Raw genomic sequence first — 17,652 nt, forward strand, 5'->3', positions numbered from 1 at the left:
AATCTGTAATACCTAGCTTGGAATTCTTTCAAGTGATCGTTTCTCACAATACATTCATTCTTATGGCTTCTCCCTACCGCATAAAACAATGTTCAAAAATTGAAAAGCACAGGACAAGTGAGAAAGAAATCAGCCTAATCCCTCGGCTCAAGTAAAATGCACTTCCCCCTTCAGTTTTTGTCTCAAAACATGTGACTGTACTTATTGATTTGCAGTCCGCTTTGTTTCTCTTTGGAAATATATTTCTTCTGGGTATCTTGCCTTGTAATACAATGTAATCAGGTCACTTTTAACCTCTTTTCTATTACTTTCCTTCCTTCTGGGGCACTAGGGGCCGATGAGACGGAATCTCAGAGCACAAGCGCTGCTGGTGACAGAAACAATGTGAAGTTATACGGGCGGAGGACAGACATGGGGCAGCAAAGATTCTTAGTGAAAAAAGGAAGCAACGTCCACTGAAAGATCTAAGAAATTCCCGACGTTACAACTTTTGTATATAGCTTTTCAGTAGCCTTCGGCACGGGGGCGCTTGGAAATTGTCGTCACTTTCTAGACAGCCTCCTGGACTCCACCCTCTAGAAAATTGAACAGTTTTTTCCGGTTCTCCTCAGTTGTGGACGCTCGTAAGTTTTCGGCAGTTTCCGGGGAAGCTCGGGGACTCCACTCTTGCCTCTTTCTGTCTGATTGTCCTGTGCGGCGGGGCAGGTTCGTGGGCTAGTCATGGCGTCCCCCTCTCGTAGACTGCAGACTAAACCAGTCATTACTTGTTTCAAGAGCGTCCTCCTGATCTACACTTTCATCTTCTGGGTGAGAGAGGGAGGCCCCCAGGGACTGGAGGGGATCCTGGGCCTGGGTTGGGGGTGTAAACCTGAGCGGAGAGAGCTTACATCCGGGGTTCGAAAGGAGGCACGGGGTGGAGAGGTTTGAGTGGAGGTTGCTGTGGGACTCAAGCACTGACGATGAGCTGCTGGGGCTCTAGCTCGGATATCTCGTCAGTGCCAGGGTTGCGGTGCGACGACGGCGGCTGGTAGGTTGAACTGGGACCCAGACATACCTAGCATTGCGGGCCCTGGGGGTGGGGTGGGTGCGAGGAAGGGAGTTAACCAGCCTCGAATATGCAGAGGGTGTCCCCGGACCATTGTAGAGGCAGGGCTGGCCCGGCCATTCTGAGAGCTTGCTTGCACAATAGTGTCTGTCTGTCTGTCTCTGCCACACACACACACACACACACACACACACACACACGCTCCACCCCCCCACCCCCCCTCACCCACCCACACCCCCCCTTCCTAAGAGGGGACTATTGCACAAGTAAGTATGGTAATCGCCCCACTCCTGCCAGTCTGTCCTTAGGCTTGCTTTTGTGTACTATCCCTTTGTGCTCATCTCGAAACTTGGGGGAAGGGTAAGATTTCTGGAATGCATAAAGACTTTTTCCTCCGGGAAGGTTTTCCTAAGGCGAGAGTTAAATAGTTAAGTTTTGATCCCTAGGGCAAATATGCCCTGGGCTTGTATTTACACACACACACACACACACACACACACACACACACACAGCAGGTAAAGTTTAAGGATTTTTATGAAGGTGCCTTCTCTGTTGACCCCTGGCTTTACCCTGGCTACCTGGGCTATCTGATGATGCAGTGTGTGGATTTATCAAGGCTTATCCTTGTGTGCAGATCCTCTTTCTATCCCCTTCTATGCACCACCTTGTCTGTCCTATGCCAGCCACTGATCTGTGGCCACAGACTTGCTAAATTATTTGTCACACCTATTATTTCTTTGATACCCAGTGGTTTGTGGTTGGAATATACAGTATATAACTTTCAGTATACAGTGTTTAACTTTATATTCTTTGATTTCCCATGTAGATCACTGGTGTAATCCTTCTTGCCATTGGCATTTGGGGCAAGGTGAGCCTAGAGAATTATTTTTCTCTTTTAAATGAGAAGGCCACCAATGTTCCCTTTGTGCTCATTGGCACTGGCACTGTCATCATTCTTTTGGGTACCTTTGGCTGTTTTGCTACCTGCCGAGCTTCTGCGTGGATGCTAAAACTGGTGAGTCCTTATTTGCCTTAGGATTGATTCTTGATTCCTGAAAAGTTTTACAATTCCTTAGAATTGATTCTTGATTCCTGAAAAGTTTTACATGTATCTTATTTCTTGGAACTGGCCATGGCCTTTTAAGATTTTTCTTGTTCCTTATGAAAACTTACCAAGTAATAATTAATCTGCCAATTACCACTTTTATTGTGCTTTCCCTGTCCTTTTCAACAAAAATCCACGCTGATTGAACAGACCATCTTTTCCCCTTTGACTCCCTTTGCAGTTGTGATGTATCTTATTTATGCTGACTTGGACTTTCTTTTTATCCTGCAGTATGCAATGTTTCTAATTCTCATTTTTTTGGTTGAACTGGTCGCTGCCATCGTAGGTTTTGTTTTCAGACATGAGGTAAGCCTGAGTTTGGGAGGTAAAATGAATTAAGTCACAGGGTTAAAGACAGCTTTTACTAGTTAAAAAATCACTTACAGCTGTGTTTAAAGCTTTACTTTGCAACCTGTAATGGCTTTCTTGTAAAACTTCTAGCCTACTTTTAATATAAAATATATAGAAAATTGTGAAGACTAACAATTACCAGAACAAAATTAAAGGTACCCATAATTATGTGTATTTCTAGTCATTTTTCTGTGTATAAGTACCTAGTAAAGTGGAGATAGTACATTTTATAACTTTGATAGGAAGCTATTTAAAGCACAAAACTGATACCTTTTCCACTTACACCACACAGAAAAGATTAGATATACGTAATGCAAATCATGAAAATCTTAATATTGAATTAGAAATCAGGGTTCCACTCTGGTAAGCTTAGGGTTAGGAAATGATTGAGTGAGTAGTGAAGGCTCTTCAACGAGAGTGTTTCACAAAGCAGTAGTACAGTCTTGCAAAGTAAGGTTTTGTAACTTCCATAGGCAGTTAAAAATTCCATAGACATCAAGTTTGTACTGTTTAAAGTGGATAAAGATCGAAGGGTGGAGGATACCTCAGTACAGAGCTGCCACTTGAATAAATACATGCTCCCATAGCACTTTGAACTTGTAGTGGTTATCATCTTTTATTGCAGTGTTTTGCTTAGTATTCTGCTCAGCTAATCTATATCCTTTGGAGGACAGGATTGGACCATAGAAGTTAATTACCATGCATATTGCTGCTGTCAAAGAAATGACCATTGGCAGCTGTTGGAATTTCTTATTTGACCTAGAAATCAAAAGAACTTTTCTAGAATGTTTGTTTACTGGCCTTCTGTTTCTTTGCTGTAGATTAAGAACAGCTTTAAGAGTAATTATGAGAAAGCTTTAAAGCAGTATAATGCTACGGGAGATTATAGAAGCGATGCAGTAGACAAGATTCAAAATACGGTACGTGGTCATAGTTGGTGTCTATGAAAGAGGGGAACACATTTCCTGTCCCCTCAGAGAAGAGGATAGGGCCTTGGCTAGTAGACATTGTCTACTTTTCCTATACTCTCATTATAATCTTATATTAGGAGAGAATGGAGACATGTCTGTGGAAAGAATAGTGTGACGATACTAAGGGACATATCTGCATTTTTCTCTTAATCATTCTCCTCACATGCACAACTCTTTGCTTCCTGCTGACATCGTGATCCAAGTTTTGTTAGCACCAACAATAGCAAGAAAGTAATGCTAACCCAAAAATATTAGAAACATTTGGTGTTTGAATTATAATTGAGGGCAGCCACACAAAATATCATTAGATATAATAAATGTTTTGAACACAAATTGTAATCTAAGATGATAGGTTTAATGTTTGACTACAAAGTTGTAATGTGATGTATCAGTGTTTTTGTTGGGATTTTTCAGTTGCATTGTTGTGGTGCCACCAACTTTGAAGATTGGAAGGACACTAATTATTACTTAGAAAAAGGATTTCCCAAGAGCTGCTGTAAACTTGAAGATTGTTCTCCTCAGAGAGATCCCGATAAAGTAAACAATGAAGTAAGGAGCTTTCAAAATTCTTTTGAAGATATTAACTGAATACAGAGTTGCCTCAATTTTTAATTTTTACTCAATACATATAATCTGAAATAGGGCAGGTATTATTCTCATTGAGTAAATTAGGAAACTGAAACTCAGAAAATTTGTAACTTGAGCTCATACAACTAGTGAGAAACACTTTTTAAATGTATAATCTAAAAGGTGAAACTTATGTTTCTCAAACTTCTGTCAAAACCCCCATGCGGAGACAGGATTTGGTACATGAAAGTAAATTTTAATAAAATGGCAAAGGCTAACGTAGCTAAAGCTCATCTTTCTGCAGAGATGTATGAACCAAATATTATTGCTTGTACTGTATTTAATGGTTTCTTTTCTCTCCCATTAGGGTTGTTTTATAAAGGTAATGACCATTATAGAATCAGAAATGGGAGTTGTTGCCGGAATTTCCTTTGGAGTTGCTTGCTTTCAGGTAAGTCTTTGTAGTTATGAAATATTTCATCACTTTTATAGGTGTCAGCTAGAAGATTTCTTCTTTGAAGGCTTTAAGTTTCTGCTTCAGGGACCTGGATAGTATGGAGCTTTTCAGAAGAGTTACATTTTCACAAAACTCTCAATTGCTCATCACAGTATAGAAATACTTTATTATTATTATTAATTTATTTATTTATAAATCATGTTTATTCTATTACAGTTGTCTCAATTTTTCCCTCTTTAAACCCCTCCATCCATCCCACGACAACCCCCCACTCCCACAGTCAGTTCCCACTCTGTTGTCCATGTCCAAGGGCCATTCATACATGTTCTTTGTCTAGTGCCTTCCCCTTCTTTCCACCATTGTCCTCTTTCCCCTTCCCCTCTGGTCACTTTCAGTCTGCTCCATGTCTCTGTGCCTATGGTTTATTTTGTTGAATAGAGTGCACTTATAGGTGAGATCATATGGTAATTTTCTTTCATCAACTGGCTTACTTCACTTAACTTAATATTCTCCAGTTCCATCCATGTTGTCGCAAAAAGTGGGAGTTCCATCTCTCTCTCTCTCTCTTTCTTTCTTAAAGGTAGAGTGATTTTATTTATTTTTTAAAATCGAAGTTAATTATAAAATATTTTTAAAAAATTAAAACCATTATAAAGTCTCAGCAATTAAACCAACATGACACCAGCACAGAAATAATCAAGTAGATCAATGAAATATAATGAACATTCTAGAGACAAATATATATATCTGATTAATATATGTATGATTAAGTTGATATTTTAAATCAATGGGTAAAATAAGGCTTATTCAATAAATAAGGTGCATGGACCACTATTACTTGAAATAAAAGAAATATAGAGCCTTGTTTCACACATTATACAAGAAATATTCAGGTGAGTTAAAAACCAATATGAAGAATCTAAGGAGATTTAGAAGAAAAAACTAGTATTTTTCATGACGTGAAGTAAAATATTCAACACTAAAAGCTATAAAGTAAATATTGACAATATGACTATATTAAATATTTAACTGTATACTAATATACATATAAAAAAGATAAAGGAGAGGAATAAAATAGAAAACTATTTGCAACACATCTAAAACATGGTTAAGAGGTTTTTTGTTTCTTTTTTCTTTTTTTTTTTTTTTTTAGGGAAAAATGTTCTACAAACTTTTAATCAATAAATGGGTAAGGAATACCAAAAAGTCATTTAAAGCTTTTTATTAAAAAAAAAAGAAATAGGCAAGAAATATGCTAAAACAGGTTTAGTTTCAACAAATAGTAAAGGAACAAGTAAAATAACATCATTGTCATGATCAGATTAATGAGTATTAAAAATATTGGTAATATCAAGTATTGGTAACTCTCAAAGGAACTGGGTATTCATAGAAACTTTTTCTTCATCTTAAAGAAGTCCCTTTAGCATATTTTGCAGTGCTGGTTGGGTGGAGGTGTATTTTTTTAGCCTTCTTTTGTCTGGAAAACTCCTTATTTCGCCTTTCATTTTCATTGAGAGCCTTGCTGGGTAGAGCAGTCTTGGTTGCAGGCCTTTGCTTTTCATGACGTAGAATACTTCTTGCCATTCCCTTCAGGCTTGCAGGGTTTCTGTTGAGAAGTCAGCTGCTAACCATATCGGGGCTCCCTTATATGTTACTCTTTCTCCCTTGCTTGCTTTAGGATTATCTGTTTGTCTTTGAGGTTTGCAATTTTAATGATGATGTGACCTGGGTTGGGCCTCATTGGGTTCCTCTTGAATGGGACGCTCTGTGCTACCTGGGCTTGTGTTATTTTTCTCTCCTCCAATAAGGGAAGTTTTCCATCATTACTTTTTCAAACAGGTCCTCTATCCCTTTCTCATCCTCTTCTCCTTCTGGTATCCCTATTATACAGATATTATTACGTTTCAAGTTGTCCTGAATTTCTCTATATGCCTCTTCATTCTTTTTCAGTCATTTTTCATTTTCTTGCTCTTTCTGAAAGCTTTTTTTCTACCTTGTCCTCCAGCTCTCTGATTTGGTCCTCATCTTCAACTAGCCTGCTTTTGATTCCTTCTACTGTGTTCTTCAGTTCAGAAGTTGTATTCTTCATTTCCTCTTGTCTCTTATTGATAGTTTCTATGTCCTTTTTCATGCTGATATAGTTTGCAGTAAGTTCTTTGCAGTTTCCCTGCAGTTTTTGGTAATTCTGAGCTCACTGAGCTCATTGAGCTTCCTTACAGCTGTTGTTTGGAACTCAGTATCTGATAGTTTACTTGCCTCTGTTTCATTTAGTTCTCTTTGTGGGCATTCTTCCTTTCCCTTCGAGTGGGGCATATTTGTCTTCCCATTATTTGTGAGACTCTTCTCTTTCGCTTCTGCATCTTAGTTTGATCTGTCTTGATTTCCTGGCTTTGTGGTGTGAACTTCTATGGTTGGAGATCACTGTTTTTTCTTTCTGGATCTGCGTCTGATAATGTCAGATGTTGACTGTCTGACCTTATGCAGTCTGTTCGAGGCTTCCAGGAATCTATTGTTTGTGGCTGTCTCCTTCAGCTGTTAATCTATTCACTCTGCACTCAGCAGTGTGCCTTAGAAAGCTCAGGGCAGGGCAGAGTACCTCCTGGGGGGCAGGTTTATTGGGTCTTCTCAAGCTGCTGCCCTACCCTACGGGGGAGGAGTCGGCATTGGGATCTCGCTGGCTACTCTCTCTGTTCTCTCCCCAAAGCCTCCATCCCCAGTATCTCCTCAAGTGTCGCCAGACCTCTCTGCACCCTCTTTAGCCTGGGATCTACTTTCTGGCGGTGCCAGCCTGCGCTTAGCAGGCAGCTTAGACAGAATAGGGCGGGGTGGAATCCTACTTGGGGGTGGGGCTCTTGGGTCCTTTGACTCTGGTGCTGCTCAGGGGGAGTGGTCTCTTCCTTAGCAAAGTGGCTGCTGCTGCATGAGGGATAAGTCAGCACCCAGATCCCACCAGCTACTCTCTCAGTTCTCTCCCCAAAGCCTCCTTCCCCAGTCTCTCCTCAGTGTGTCCAGCCCACTCTATCCCCACCTTTGCTGGAGACCAGGGTAAGTGGCTGCAAATAAAAATTTTGCATTGGCCCAATAGAAGGCTCTTAGCTTCTCCAGCCTCCTGTCTCTGGCAGAGAGCAACCCTGCCGCTTTTTGCAGCTGGGTGTTTTCTGTGTACTTTTTGGGCTCTGGTGCTGTGGGCTAGAGATCCCCACTTTTGGCTTAGACCTCACTCTTCCCCGGGGGATCCAACTGGCTGTTTTAATATTCTTCTGGTGCTGCCGCCAGTGAGCGCCCTGACCCTGGGCTCCCGGCCCACCTTCTGAGGTCTGTACCGCACTCTTTACCAGTTAGATTGCTCTAAAGCCTGTTCTTCTGTCTCTGCGGTTACAAGGCTCCTCTCTCACTATTGTTCAGTTGTTTGTTCCAAGTGATTTCTCCACAATTTAGTTGTAATTCCAGGTTGGTTCTGGGATTACAGGATGGTCAGTGTGACTTCCACTCACTCCTCCGCCATCTTGATTCTCCTCCTAGAAAACTTTTATTTTGTATATGAAACATATAGTGAATCATTTGTGATTGGGTCTTTATTTAGCTTATTTGAGAGGGAATATTTTGTTGTTTTCACTTCAAACTTTTGATGTCTCGGATCTTATATTTTTCCATATTATTTTCCCTAATTATGTAGTTCTCTAAGTTTTTATTCCCATTTAATCTGTTATTTTTTCCATAGCCAGTCATGCCTTGAAACTACAAAAAGCAAGGCTTAAAATTAACTTCTAGCAGTATATATATTTTTAAAGCAGTTAATTATAGAAAGACCTAGCACCCTCTTAGTTGTGGCAACTTTTCAACATCTCAATTCATTAAACAAATCATGAGATAGATGAGAACCTTGCTTGCTCTGTACTCAGTCAAGATTCTAAAACATTAATAGAATCTTTTTTCCCCCCTGAACTGCAACTGCCTGATGAGTTGCATATAAGTCCTAGCCTATTAAAATTTAGATCATATAACCCCACACTCAATATGTGCCTATTATTTTGGTTGGATGCTATGTTGTGGATCAAATTGTATTGAGTTTTGCTATGTCTCACTGTAGCATGAAATGCCTATATTATGGCTGTAGACAATATATTTAGAGGATGGAGTTTTTCCAATTAAACATTGTGAAGGTAAGACTAAAAATGCTTTGATAAAGTCTAATCTTAACATATTTCTAAAGTAGCAGGTGTAGCTATGTCTGAATCTGCACTAATAAAATGGCCACTAACCACCTTTGAAAGGTTATATTTATTAAATGAAATTTAAAATTTGTTTCCTCAGTTACTCTAAGACCTATTTGAAATGCTGAAAAGCCACAAGTGGTTAGTGGAAACCTCATTGTACAGGAGAGGTATTACAGAACATTGCCAGCATTGCACCACTCTCTAGACCCTCCAAGAAAATATCTCTCCTCGCAGATGGAGATTTTACTTGATGAGATGCTTATTCTAAGCCACACTGTTTTTGTTTTGATAACTGAGAGGAAGAGTAAGAAAAGTTTCCTCAAACTTGTGACATTTAGAATTTTCCTTGAGAGATTTTTGTCAGTGACAGTTGTGAAATTTCAGGTCACAGTAATAGTAAAACTGCATTTCCTCTGTTTGAATGTGATCTAGGTGCAGTAGAGTAGCAAACATAGCTGTCTGGTAAAACTTCAGGAAGGAAATCATTAGTGAATTAGAAGTGAAGGAGACTATACCTGTACCCTGAGTTCTTTAAGCTGTTTGCTGTGTGTATTTAATTTAGCTCATATTTTATTTCCAGCTTATCGGAGTCTTTCTTGCCTACTGCCTCTCTCGTGCTATAACAAATAACCAGTATGAGATAGTGTAACCGACATTACATGGCTTACTCCTCTCCAACTTTAAGGTATGTTCATTTTGGTCCTCAGCTCTGTCAGTCTTGGTGTTTGCTTCAGCTTGCATATATGATGGATGGGGTAAGTTTGCCATAAGGTCTGTCCAGTAGTGTCTTCAAATCTTACTGGTCCTGTGTTAGTCCCACATAGGCAGCTCAGGTCTGTAAATACAAGGCATGGCCAAAAAAGACAGATGAGCCTTTTCAGGTTTACCTATATATCTCCAGCCTCAAGATCCTAAGTGGTCCAGTTTCTAACACATTTTAACCTAGAGTGAAGAAAAATGGGGTTCCTTGGCAAGTACACTCTGCTCTTGACCAATAGTGGCATTTCCCCTAGTCTGTGACTTAGTTCTCATAATTATAGTCATCTGGTGGGCTATTATTAGACCTATAAACTCATCTAGCCTAAGCAGGAACTAGGTTTTGGGGAAACATGTGTTTCAATAACTTCAGTATTTGAGGGCTGTTGCTGGCTGAATTAATCCATAGGGTATGCTTCACATTTTAATAGAACTCCTGACTGGGAACACATGAAGGTCTTCATTAGTGGAATAGATTAGAATGTGTGCAAGTGAATACAGATACTGAAATTTGGGTTACCAGTAAATTAACTTTTTTTTCTTTAATTTTAGGACATTTTTATTCCCCACTGTGAACTACTGGATTGCTTGGTTGGAAAACTGACTCATTACCCATAGACCAAGAAACTACACTAATAGTCTGATTCAGTCTAGACATTTGTTCTATATGTTGTAAGTCTGCCTTTTGTCCCACTCATCATGTAAGATCATGAAACTCCCTTATCACTCCAAAACGCTGGAAGAGCTAGTAAATTGTAAATGAAACAATGCTGTATTCCTCTTGGTTTTTGTTTTTCTGAGTGTAGGGGTTTTGAAGGCTGCTAGATTTTATATTTTGATATACTGTTGTAAAATGGGAAATTGACCCCCTTCAAATTAGCCCCTTCTCAGTTAAGTTTATGTGCTTTGATTGCATAATTTGCATCAAGAAGTTAAAATGTTTTGCTTACTCTCTGTTCTGCTGATAGGCAGAGAGTGACATTGTGTAATTTAGTTCCAGCCAGCAGTTGGATGAAGCACATCAGAGTTGCCAGATGGGAGTAAGGGTCTTTGACCAAAGGTACCCAAGACTCAGTGGTCTGTGACATATAAGATAATAGCACACTTACAGTTTACATTTCTTTGCCTCCAGGTTAAGGTTTTTATATTGATGTTTATATTTCTTCTATCATTTGAAAGGTTCTGATTAATGATGTTGGAATTACTGTGTTTTCCTGAGAAATTTAAAGCAACTGATTTTCATTAGCTTTATTTAGCTGGTATTTCCTTAGCTGGTTGATATGACTTAATTGTCAATATTGTGGTCAACTATTAAACTTCACTGAGAAAGCTAAGCTCCATATTTCTGCTTGGAGTATAATTTTAGATATGAAATATAAACCTGAGCTATGGACTCCCTCTTTAAAACAAATTAATGTCCAGCCCTGGCTGGGTGACTCATTTGGTTGGAATGTTGTCCCATACACCAAAAGTTTGCAGGTTTGATTCCCGGTCAGGGAACATACGTAGTTTGCAAATCTGATCCCTGGTGGGAGCAGGTATGGGAGGCAACAGGTAGATGTTTCTTTATGCCTTTCTTCCTTCCTCCCTCTCTAAAATCAATAAACATATCCCCAAGGATTAAAAAATGCATATACTGTTGTCTGTGTCTATGAGTTTTTGTTTGTTTATTGCTTTCTGTTTTATGTCCCACATATCAGTGAAATTGTATGGTTCTTTACCTTTTCTGTCTGACTTATTTCACTTACCACGATATTCTACTCAAACCCTATATGATATTAACCAATATCACACCAATAAATTTAATAAAAAATAATAAAACCACACACAAATAATGTCTCTGTTTATAAAAACCTATTCCCTGTGAAAGGATTACATTCCTTGTTATGAAATAGGAAATCCTTGGCATTCTCCCAGAAATCAGACTTTTTTATTTTGTAGTTTGCATTAAGAAGTTGGAAAGATTTAACCAGTACCTTCAGGGTAATAAAAAATCTATTAAAACTTGAGTATAAATGGTATTCTTTGGTTTTGGGTTTCTTTGTACATCCATTAGAACCTAGCTTATCTCTGAGGCTACACATCCTCACAGTCCTTGATGGTAAAGGAGTGAGTCAATCACAGTTACAAAGTGGAAAAAAACTACTAGTTAAATAACAGAAAAAATAACTTTCAAGTTCATGTTTTTAAATGCTTGAGTTACTGCAGAACGAGGATATTGTTCATTAAAACATTTGATGTGGTGACTTTTGATATAAGGTAAAGTGATAAAACAGTTGAAAACTAGTGGCTCCCGAAATGCTGTAAATTAGGTTTTTATGACTACTGGAATCATGGACACCGAGAAAGAAGATACCAACTGGTAGCTCCTTGTGTCTAACCAGGTTCAAATTTAAAAGCAGAGCCTAGAGGCTGTTTCTAAATGGACGTCTCATGCAAACCATACTTCAGGGAGAAGCCTGTACTGAATTGCCTGCTTACACTTGACATCTGAACAAGCTCTTATAAAAGAGTTTCTGGAATTGTATTTCAACCCTGTCCAGTCAGAGCTGTACGGCTATATCGCCATCAGCACCTTTACTGACCAATCAGAGCAGCTCCATTATGATCAATCAGAACAGTGCCTTTTAGACCAATCAAACAGCAAGGATTAAGAGTCTGTATTTGCATGACGACAGACCAGTAAGGGGCCAGGAATGGGGACTTATGTCTCTATGTCAGCTCCCCTCTGGCTCAGAGAGCATACTTTCCCTTTCCACTGAAGACCAAAGACTCCATTTCCCTAGCTGTAGCTGAAACACTGAAGACATCATAAGAGCAGGAAGGAGCAGACAGGACAGAGCAGAGTGGTCTAGCTGGAGAGGAACCTCAACCCAGCGCTGCCTTGCCCCAGGGCTACCTCGTCCCACAGCCATCTCATAGTTATGTTGTTCCACAGCTGTGCTGTTTCATAATTGAGCTGTAACACTATTGAGCTGTTCCAAAGCCGTGCTGGCCATGCTGTTCACACAATTGAACTGTTCTCACTGAATAAAGTTTCCTTCACCACCACAACCCAAACTGGGGTTTCCTGTTGGTGTTGAGTTGCTGCCAAAACCTGTTGGTTGACAGAAAGAATGAAGCTAAAGAAGAAAATATTTAAAGGATAATTAGAGCAATTTTCCAATAGGTATTTTTAACTAAGATGACAAAGAAAAGCCTTTTAAAGTTTTCTTTAGGTAGTTTTTTTAAGATGAGCTTTCTCTCATTATAAAAAAGATAAAAATATGGAAAGTAGAAAGCAAAAAACACTACACATCACCCTTAAGGTGGGTTGATGTATTTATTTTTAAGGTAGGTTTATTTTATTGTTTAGTTACAGATGTCCCTTATAGGCACCGTGTGCATATGCATACTTGTCCGTAAAATTCACCTCCTCCTTTGATGTGCAAAAGGTATGTAGGTTGCCTCACTCCAGGCACCAGTTTGCTTCCTGCAAGGCAGCTCTCAACTCCACTTTGAGAAGCAGAGCTCCATGAGTATGTTTTCTTACCTATGGAAATCTTGGAATTGGGAAAATTTTGGCAGCTTTGGCCTATTCTTGTAAATGGTTGGGTGCTTTGGCCTATTCCTGTAAATGGTTGGGTGTGTGTTGTAGGCACCAAAGTTTTATGGAAATAAATACCTAATACAAAGTATAAATGCCATTTCTGTTTTTCCTGAGAGCTCACACAGTATTCTTTGAGACACGATGTATTTAACCTCCTGCCAGAATCCAAGTTGGTACTTTGCCAGTGATGCAGCCAAAACAACCGATTAAATTATGAGAAGTAAAATAATATATGCATTTTTTATGAAAATGAGGGAATTATGGTTCCTTTGGATTATTCTGTGTGGGTTTTTTTGTACTTGTAGAAAAACACTCTAACACAGAATAAATACTATCTCTACTATCTCTGATTTTCCTTAGCATACATAAAGTATATTGAGGTTTATTTTTTAAATTTTCTGCCTTTTGTGGCAGCAAACTTTGTGAAGTGGCAAACTCAACTTTTTTTTAAATTCAAAAAAGAAAACAAAAGGCTAATATTTAAGAAAAGAATACATCAACTAAAACAGCTACAGGGAAAGGAGACTAACATTTTAAAGTCATCTACAAATTTGCCCAGATTCCTTGTGAGAGAGAAACCATAATGACTTAATTATGGCTTTTCTATGAGACGTATCTACTCCATGGAACTTAGTAGAGTTAGGCACTTGTAAGAACACAGAAAATGTTAAATGAATTAATGAGTGAGTGAATGTAATTATAACGACTCCTTGTGTTCTGTGTGAAATAAATTGTTCATCTAAATATCTCACTCCACATAAGTGACCATAGAAACCACCTGCCCAGTTAGAAACCACCTAACCTCAGAAACCACTGCTAACTTGCTCCTAATCAAATCACATTTTACAAATTTTCTTTTCTGAACTCACTACAGTTGTTGCCATTTAAGATTTTTGTTTTGTTCTTTGTTTTGACCTTGTAATATCCTACTTCTCTTGCCTTTTACTGCTCTTTCAGGTTTACTTTGCTATTTGAATTTCCTCCTACTTTTCAAGTGTGGCTTCCCTCAAAGGCTTGTGTTCAACTCTCTGCTCTTAGGCTAGGTTGGAGGAACTAAGTGTAGATGGTCATCAGTCCTAACCCCTTGCTCTCTAGTTGGACAATTCAGTTGTGTGATGGTCATAGTGGCTTGCTTGTATTTCTCCCCCTCCCAAATCACAACCAAAAGCTTAACATTCTAGGAGTCCTGGTCAAGATGGAGGCATAGGTAGATACACTTTGCCTCCTTGCATAAACAAAGGAAGGAAACGACCAATTTAAAAACAAAAAGCAACCAGAACTGCCAGGAAATTGAACTGTATGGAAGTCTAACAACCAAGGAATTAAAGGAGAAACATTCAGACTGGTAGGAGGGGCAGAGACAGACAGCTGGGGCAGAGAGGATGTGCAGCAAGGCAGCAGCTAGTAGACTGGACTGTCTGAAATTCACGTGTGGATAAATTGGGAGGAACAATAGGGCAGTGAGACAGACCATGCAAACCAGGGTTCCAGACCTGTGAAAATAAAGCATCAGAACCTCTGGCTGTAAAAACCTGTGGGGGTTATGGTGGTGGGAGAAATTGTCAGTCTCTTGAAAGCGGGGTGAGAACTGAGCAATGGACACTGTTTACTCCCACATACAGTGCCACAATGCAGTGAAGTGGGTTGCTCCACTCTAGTGAATACCTAAGGCTCCACCCCATTACAAAATATGAGATGCACCAAAGAAATATGGCCCAAATGAAAGAACAGGTCAAAACTCCAGAAAAAGAACTAAGTGGTGAGGAGATAGCCAATCTATCAGATGCAGAGTTCAAAACACTGGTAATCAGGATGCTCACAGAAATGATTGAGTATGGCCACAAAATAAAGGAAGAAGAGAAGGCTATACAAAATGAAATAAAGAAAAATATACAGGGAACCAACAGTGAAGGGAAGGAAACTGGAACTCGATCAATGATTTGGAAAAATAAACATTCAACCAGAACAGAATAAAGAAACAAGAATTCAAAAAAATGAGGAGAGGCTTAGGAACCTTTGGGACAACTTTAAACATTCCAACATGCGAATCATAGGGGTGCCAGAAGGAGAAGAGGAAGAGCAAGAATTTGAAAATTATTTGAAAATATAATGAAGGATAACTTCCCCAATCTGGTGAAGGAAGTAAACATGTAAGTCCAGGACACTCAGAGAGTCCAAAAGAAGTTGGTCCCAAAGAGGAACACACCAACACACACCATAATTAAATTACCCAAGATTAAAGATGAGAGATTCTTAAAAGCAGCAAGAGAAAAGCAGGCAGTTACCTACAAGGGAGCTTCCATGAGACTATCAGCTGATTTCTCAAAAGAAATCTTACAGGCAAGAAGGGGCTGGAAAGAAGTATTTAAAGTCAGGAAAAGCAAAGACCTACATCCAAGATTACTCTATCTAGCAATGCTATCATTTAGAATTGAAGGGCAGATAAAGTGCTTTCCAGATAAGGTAAAGTAAAGGGATTCATCATCCCCAAGCCCTTATTATGTGAAATATTAAAGGGAATTATCTAAGAGAAAGAAGATCAAAATTATGAAGAGTAAAATTACAACAAATTCACAACTATCAACAACTGAACCTTAAAAACAAAAACAAAAACAAACTAAGCAAACAACCAGAACAGGAACAGAAATGGAGGTCACATGGAGGGTTATCAGCGGCGTTGGAGAAGGGTGAGAATGGAGGAAAAGTACAGGAATAAGAAGCATAATTGGTAGGTACAAAATAGGCAGGGGGATGTTAAGAATAATATAGGAAATGGACAAGCTAAAGAACTTATATATTTGACCCATGGGAATGAATGAAGGTGTGGGGCATGCTGGAGGGAATAGGGGTACTGGGTGGAGGGAGATTAAAGGGAGAAAAAGAATGGGACAACTGTAATAGCATAATCAATAAAATATACCTTAAAAAAGCTTAACATTCTGAACTCTCACAAATTCAAACACAACTATAACATTAGTCCATGGACAGTAGGCACTCATTCGATCTCGATTGAACTAGTTTCCTCACCAGGAATAACATAGTTTATGGGAATTGGGGGAAATGGGATAGTTGCTCTAAGAGTTCATTATCTTTGGCTCTGCCACATGCATATATCACATAAACATTAATTATCTGGGTAAGATTGTGCTACTTGACTCTCATTACAACTTCCTACAAGTTTTTAAATATTTATTTAATTTTAGAGAGAGGGGAAGGGAGGGAGAAAGAGAGGGAGAGAAACATCAATGTGTGGTTGCCTCTCTTACTCTCCCTACTGGGGACCTGGTCTGCAACCCAGACGTGTGCCCTGACTGGGAATTGAACCAGCAATCCTTTGGTTTGCAGGTTGGCACTCAGTCCACTGAGCCACACCATCCAGGGCTGTCATAAAGATTTGATTTAAAAAAGAAAGTAGTGAGTTGTAAAGGCTCTTCTCAGTTCCAGCAAGTTTATCACTTTTTTTTTTTTAGACAAGCCTAGAATTTAACGTGAAGATGAAGCCATCTTGTCCCTAATAAGATTTTTTGTGTCATCTTTTTCTCTAGGGACACTCAAACCAGACAACTGCAAAATGCTGTTGTAAATGTGGAGAAGCATTTTGGAGAGCTGTGCCAAATATTTGCTGCTTATGTTCAGAAAGCTGCCAGACTGCGAGACAAAGCAGACCTCCTAGTGAATGAAATAAACGTGTATGCCTCTACAGAGACCCCAAACTTAAAGCAGGGTCTGAAAAAATTTGCTGATGAGTTTGCCAAACTTCAGGATTATCGACAAGTAGAGGTTGAAAGACTTGAAGCCAAAATAGTTGTACCATTGAAAGCTTATGGAACCATTGTAAAAATGAAACAAGATGACCTCAAAACAACATTAACAGCAAGGAATCGAGAAGCTAAACAGTTAACTCAGTTAGAAAGAATGCGTCAGCGAAACCCATCTGGCCGACATGTTATTTCACAGGCAGAAACAGAATTTCAAAGAGCTATGATGGATGCTACCCCAAAAACTCATCACCTGAAGGAAACTATTAACAATTTTGAAAAGCAGAAAATAAAGGATATAAAGACAATAGTTTCAGAATTTATCGCTATTGAAATGTTATTTCTTGGCAAAGCTTTAGAGGTCTACACTGCTGCCTATCAAAATATACAAAAGATTAACGAAGAAGAAGACTTAAAATTATCCCAAAATTCTATGTATCTACCAGATTATTCATCTCATTTAGATATTGTAAGAGGAAATTCAAAGTCGCTTCTTCAGAGATCTTTGTCAGCTAAATGTTTATCTGGAACAGGACAGGTGTCCACCTGTCAACTAAGAAAGGATCAACAAGCAGATGATGATGATGAAGAGGATGAAGACTTAGGTGTGACGGAAGAAGAAAATTAGTTTATGAGGACATAGATGTAACAGAAGAAAATTCATTTTCTTAAGTAAACTTCACATTTCCATTTTTATCTTAAATGACTTGGAATCCAAAATTACTAAATTGTAAAACTTTATACTGGCTTGATACATTAAACCTCAAAGTGAAATCCTACTGGAAATGAAAAATAAAGAAAATTTATGCTGACAAAAATGAAAGCTTTAAAAAACA

General features: G+C 38.9%; 2 protein-coding genes across 5 annotated transcripts; both read left to right on the forward strand.

Annotated features, from left to right (window-relative positions):
• The first annotated feature begins 531 nt into the window (after nucleotides 1-531).
• On the forward strand, nucleotides 532-11,275 carry TSPAN6 (tetraspanin 6). 4 transcript variants are annotated; one of them, XM_054587892.1, is made up of 8 exons: nucleotides 532-623; nucleotides 1,872-2,060; nucleotides 2,382-2,456; nucleotides 3,323-3,421; nucleotides 3,887-4,021; nucleotides 4,407-4,490; nucleotides 9,294-9,398; nucleotides 10,022-11,273. In XM_054587892.1, the coding sequence occupies exons 2-7, from the start codon at nucleotides 2,049-2,051 to the stop codon at nucleotides 9,360-9,362; spliced, it is 474 nt and encodes a 157-aa protein (XP_054443867.1). In that variant the 5' UTR covers nucleotides 532-623; nucleotides 1,872-2,048; the 3' UTR covers nucleotides 9,363-9,398; nucleotides 10,022-11,273. The 4 variants fall into 4 exon arrangements, with proteins under 4 accessions (XP_054443867.1, XP_054443868.1, XP_054443866.1 ...); XM_054587893.1 differs by lacking the exon at nucleotides 532-623 and adding an exon at nucleotides 646-705; XM_054587894.1 differs by lacking the exon at nucleotides 532-623 and adding an exon at nucleotides 677-807 and having other exon boundaries at nucleotides 10,022-11,275.
• A 527-nt stretch (nucleotides 11,276-11,802) lies between these two features.
• On the forward strand, nucleotides 11,803-17,444 carry LOC129082152 (CBY1-interacting BAR domain-containing protein 1-like). The gene is made up of 2 exons (XM_054587885.1): nucleotides 11,803-11,831; nucleotides 16,604-17,444. The coding sequence occupies exons 1-2, from the start codon at nucleotides 11,803-11,805 to the stop codon at nucleotides 17,442-17,444; spliced, it is 870 nt and encodes a 289-aa protein (XP_054443860.1).
• The last annotated feature ends 208 nt before the right edge of the window (nucleotides 17,445-17,652 follow it).

This window comes from Pteronotus mesoamericanus, unplaced genomic scaffold (genome assembly GCF_021234165.1).
Source record: "Pteronotus mesoamericanus isolate MK-2021 breed Mesoamerican mustached bat unplaced genomic scaffold, CSHL_Meso_final scaffold_12, whole genome shotgun sequence".
Taxonomy (NCBI): Eukaryota; Metazoa; Chordata; class Mammalia; order Chiroptera; family Mormoopidae; genus Pteronotus; species Pteronotus mesoamericanus.